Source organism: Copadichromis virginalis, linkage group LG19, assembly GCF_057382275.1.
Source record: "Copadichromis virginalis isolate Kocher_CV1m ecotype Utaka linkage group LG19, C_Virginalis_male_GT1.1, whole genome shotgun sequence".
NCBI classification, from domain to species: Eukaryota; Metazoa; Chordata; class Actinopteri; order Cichliformes; family Cichlidae; genus Copadichromis; species Copadichromis virginalis.
Genome location: NC_140636.1, coordinates 33,966,054 through 33,971,039, shown reverse-complemented (window position 1 = coordinate 33,971,039; position 4,986 = coordinate 33,966,054). Strand labels below are relative to the sequence as shown.

Here is a 4,986-nt window from a genome sequence, read left to right as displayed (position 1 = left end):
TTATTAATCGTTAGCTTACTATGCAAACATGACAAGTGAAATCTCCCGCAGCTTAAACATATGAGAGGTTGATCGCGCAGAGAATCGCTGAGCGTTATGTGTGTGTGTGTGTGTAAAAGCAGCAGGATATATATTTTAGTTCTGCTGAGCCAAATAAGACAGGTCAGGGTGAAGAAGTGACAGCCAAAGAAAAGCTTACCACAAAACGGAAAAGTTATGAGAAATCAGACTATGAGGCAAAAAGAAAGTGCAGCTTTACGGTTTCATGGACAAAAGAATTTCTGTGGCTGCAATATGACGAGCTAAATAACCAGGGCTGCACATAAGTGGTCCGCAGGTGCGCATTCGCTGTCCAAAAAAAAAAAAAAAAAAAAAAAAAACGCGCACAAGATATGAAGTTGCAACGCGTGTTTGCATACATAAGATTTTCTGGAGGAGGACAGACTCTTAAAGTTTAGAACTCTTAAAGATGTCGAAGAAGCTCCTTTAAGCAATTACTTTGGTGTTCCTCTACCGCCAAAGAAATGTCAGAAGGAGTCCGAACCACAAAAGAAGCACGTATTCTCGGAAAAGTGGTTGCAGGAGGTGAGCTGGCTTCAAACAAATGATGAACGCACAGAGATGTGGTGCGGAATGTGCCGTGAAAATCCCACTCTGCATTTCTTCTAATTCCAGTTTTTAAAGACTACATATTTAATGCTTTTTCAGTTTTTATTATTTAATATTCCCACATTTAGCCTCCATAATGTATTTTTCTCCTGTCCTTTCAAATTAACTATAAGGTGGATTGCACAGTGGTCAGATACATCTGCTTGTTGAATTTCACACTCTTTTACCCTATTTAAATCATTATTATTCATGAAGAAGTAATCGATTCTAGCATAACTATTGTGGGGGGGGGGGGAGAATAGTGTGTATAGTCTTTTTTAGAGGGGTGAAACTCCCTCCATATATCAACTATCCCGGAGACAGAGGAGAAAAAGGAACAAGATTAAAAACAAAAATCGTCTCTGCCTGCTTGTCTGACAGGATCTTTGGATGCTCCTCAGTGAGGGGCAGCAACATCTTGGGATCGAAACAAAACAAATGGGTTTTCAGTTACACTTAAAACTGACATATGGATTTATACTGTAATACGGGCAGATTCAATTACTCACTTATCATTTCAGCTTTTCACTGGCTATCCAGTTTTTCCACCTCTTCTGTTTTGGGTGGACAGGAGATCTGCCAATACTGACAAGATACACAGGGCCGGAATTTGAGGTGTGTTGCATCAAGAAAAGAGTAATACTGACAACGAGTAACACTCACACAAAAACTTAACTCATCATCCTCTGTGGGGGCATGAAAGCTAAGAAAGGACAAACAAATAAAACATGAAGAGATAAGCCAATGGAGAAAAAAGGCAGACGGTGAGGGGACAGCAGAGCAGACTGTTGTTAGCTGTTCTAATGTAGGTAACACAAAATACCAGTAAAATTTCCCTGTGACTGTACTCGGGGTAAATTGTGAGTAATCCTTAGGCTGCCATCAGCTTAATGTCTATAGTGACACCATTTGAAATCATGTTTCAGCAATAGTTCTGTTTAATTTGAGTTCACATTGACATAAATGTGTGGAAAGTGCTGAGCACAGGTATAACACTTCATGATCACTTTATGGTTTGCTATAGAACAAACATTCAAACACATTTTGAATGTAAATCCCCTTATTCAAATCTATTCAAATATCGCTATGCCTTACTGGCAGACACAAGACTATATCTGGTAAACATCTGTTTCTTTCCTTTAGTGACCTTAACATTTCCATATGCAGATAACAGAATGCAAACTCTGCACAGCATCACATGAGTGAATACTTTTGGTGTGATTTCCAGTTTTAGTTGGATGGGTTTCCATAAAGTTGAGACTGTACTTAAAGAAAACAACAACAAAACGCCCTATTGTTTTTTTGTACAAGTTTTTGTACAAGTATGTTTTCATGACCAAATTGTGAATGAGCTAAAAAAAAAAAAAAGCCCTGCGTTTTTTTTTGTTTTTTTTAAAGAAATAAACGCTTTTATTTAAAGTAAAATGAAACTAACTAGAAAGGTTGGGATACATCGGTTTGCAAATTTCTTAATCCCCAGTAGACTAGAGTCCTGGAATATCTTAAATCAATGAAACATCTATTCAAACCATAGTTTACATTCTGGTTCTTGTATTATAAACTATTACTTATAAACTATTATAAACATTGTTTCACCTTCTTGACCACATTTCATATTTTGAGCAATAGCGTATTTTCATGTACATAAGTGCAATTTAAATAAAATTGCTTCACGTTTATACTGAAGTACAATACTTAAGTAAGTGTAGCCTTGAGTGCATTTAGGGCTTCTTGTAGCAGAAGAAGTTCCTTCTCAGCTGGCAGTTTCTCATGCTGAAGGATGCAGTACCGTTCTTCTCAAGGACGCCACAAAAGCTGTGAGATGGGCAGCTTGGAATATTTTCATATTGCATCTGCTCTCCACTCACCCACAACCACTTACCAGCCAGGTTACACAGGCCTGTCCACACCTGCCAACATTAAACAGAGAGGTCCACATACAAAAACTTGTAACAAATAAAGAGTTTCTCAATACAAATACAATGTAGGAAACTGGCCAACCTCATCAGTGGTAGCCTCTTGTGCTCTCTCTCGTGCATAAGTATGTTCAAATGGAGAGATCAGCGTGACCAGGTCGTAGCGGTGGTTCCAGTCTGAAAAGGTTGGATTATTTGTGTTGACTCTATCCAGAGACCTGCAGTGATCCAATGCCTCCTCCCACGTCTTATTCTCCTTCACCAGAACCAAAGGGTCAGTATAACATGTGAAACGTCGCTCCAATCCACAATCTCTGGCTACCCATTTTCCATTTCTCTTAAAAACACAGTTTCTCTGTGCATTTGCTTCTGCAAGAACAAGGAGAAGTAAAGTAGTGAGAATGCACTGAGAAGTTTTCAGAGAAGGTTTGAAGACCAAATTGCATCTGAGATGTTGCATCTGTATGCGCTCAGATATTCATCTTTTATTGTTTGCATCAAAAAGGCCTCAGCATGTTTCATAAATGTACTGTAGATAATAGTATAGGCAAGATATAATAGATACAATAGATATAATAGATTTGAACTTTAAAACAAATAAATGTTAGCCTAACAGAAATACTGTAATACAGTTATACAAATATAATTCAGTTACATGTTCCTTACCAGTTATATGTTCCCACATGGTGAAGGTGGCTATCTCATCATCTTGGGACCATTTCCATGGACTTGCTGCATCTTCTCGGTATAATCCGATCCAGCCGTGCCGAATAAAACGTTCATTTTCTTGCTCGTTTCTGACAGTGACCAAATCAGTGTACTTGTGCCTGCAGTATGCCTGTGCATCTCTCCATGACATGAAGATAGAAGGGGAGTCATATGCAACTTTCAATTCCCCACAAACAGGAGAAAGGAAGAGCAGCAGTTGAATGAAAATGCATGTCTTTGTCATCATGTTTTCCACAGGAGGATGACACTAGAGCAAGAAAAGCATCCACAGACAGGAAAGAAATTGAGAGAAATCTATAGTGAAGCTCTGCTTTATTCACTATGTAGTTTTACTCATATATACATATGATGTGAAAAGCTGATTATAAACCTGCATTCATGCACTCTACCTAACTTAAAGTAAGAGAACTTACCTTGCATGTGTTAGGAGGGAAGCTCTGAAACTTAGTCTGATGATGACATTTCTTTGTCAAGTCTGGGAATTACTCATTTTACTAAGACATTTTACTAGTAAATTGTCCCTGTTGAAAAGTCTAACTACTTTTCAACAGGAAGCAAAGCAGCAACATTCAAATGCTTTATGATAAATCAAATGTGTCGCACACGTTTACTCCATTTCTTTTTATTGCCTTCAGTTCCCACTTTCTGCAAGTTCTCACCACTTGCAAGCAGCAAACTATCAAAGTGGATGTTTTTTGTGTTTACGTTTATGTGTCCAGGCATGCTATGTATGAACTTGTGTGTTTATGTGTGGCTGATTGGGACCTGATGTATGTAAAAACAAAGAATTACGTGATTAAAAAAACCAAAAAAACAATTTTACCTGATTTTTTTTCTGAGGACATTCGTTTTAAATTTCCATAGAACAGTGGCAGAATAATGTCCTCGTAATATCAGGCCCTTGTAGAGCAAAATTTAGTATTTTGGTCTAGAATGAGGCATGCTGTATAAAGCACTTTGAGTAGAAAAGCACTAGATAAGAACCAGTCCATTTACCGTTATAAATACAGCCTTTTTGTGTTGTTATTTGTCTTGTAATATTCGAAACTACCAGACTGCAGCTGCACACAGCAGACAAGAAGAAACGGTTAACTGTTCCACACAGCTGAGACACTATTACGCACAACATTTTAACACAGCAATACAAACAGGCCTAACTGGGCACAGCTAACTACAGTCTATTACATTTTGCATATTTCAGATAGATAGATAGATAGATAACTCTTTATTGTCATTGCACAGTCATACATAGTACAATAGTTCAATGAGATTGGAAAACTGTCCTATGTCGGCACTACATGTAACACAACACGACATGATATGACACATCACAACGCAACACAAACAACACAACACAGTATATTAACTTAGTAATAAAAAGAAGAAGAATAAGTGTATTGCACACTGTCATTATTGCACATTAATTATTATTGCACCTTGTTATAAATATAAATATTATTATTGTTATTGTTTTAAACATTGTTACTCCCCCCCCCCAAAAAAAAAAGTCCAGGGAGGTAGCCAGTCAGGTCAGCTATTTGCATTGATCAGGGCTGTTGCCCTGTTGTAAAAGCTGTCATTGAGTCTGTTTGTCCAGGACCTCAGCAGCCTGAACCTCCTGCCCGACGGCAACAGCTTAAACACCCGGTGTCCTGGGTGTGTGCAGTCCTGTAGGATGCTGTGTGCCCTCTTG

The 4,986-nt window shown here is 38.2% G+C and overlaps 1 protein-coding gene across 1 annotated transcript; it reads right to left on the bottom strand.

Moving 5' to 3' along the window:
• Positions 1–2,094: 2,094 nt before the first annotated feature.
• LOC146686617 (secretory phospholipase A2 receptor-like) lies at positions 2,095–3,536 on the bottom strand. Its single transcript, XM_085442028.1, has 3 exons — positions 3,231–3,536; positions 2,650–2,933; positions 2,095–2,558 (listed from the first exon to the last, which is right to left on the bottom strand). The coding sequence occupies exons 1-3, from the start codon at positions 3,517–3,519 to the stop codon at positions 2,370–2,372; spliced, it is 762 nt and encodes a 253-aa protein (XP_085298154.1). The 5' UTR covers positions 3,520–3,536; the 3' UTR covers positions 2,095–2,369.
• Positions 3,537–4,986: the final 1,450 nt, after the last annotated feature.

What these genes read in the sequence shown, in the direction of transcription:
- LOC146686617 (XM_085442028.1), bottom strand. Translation starts at nt 3,519, where the DNA reads ATGATGACAAAGACATGCATTTTCATTCAACTGCTGCTCTTCCTTTCT. An exon ending in CATGTGGGAACATATAACTG is followed by an intron (nt 2,934 to 3,230) that starts GTAAGGAACATG and finishes TTGTTCTTGCAG; the next exon opens with AAGCAAATGCACAGAGAAAC. An exon ending in AAGAGGCTACCACTGATGAG is followed by an intron (nt 2,559 to 2,649) that starts GTTGGCCAGTTT and finishes TAATGTTGGCAG; the next exon opens with GTGTGGACAGGCCTGTGTAA.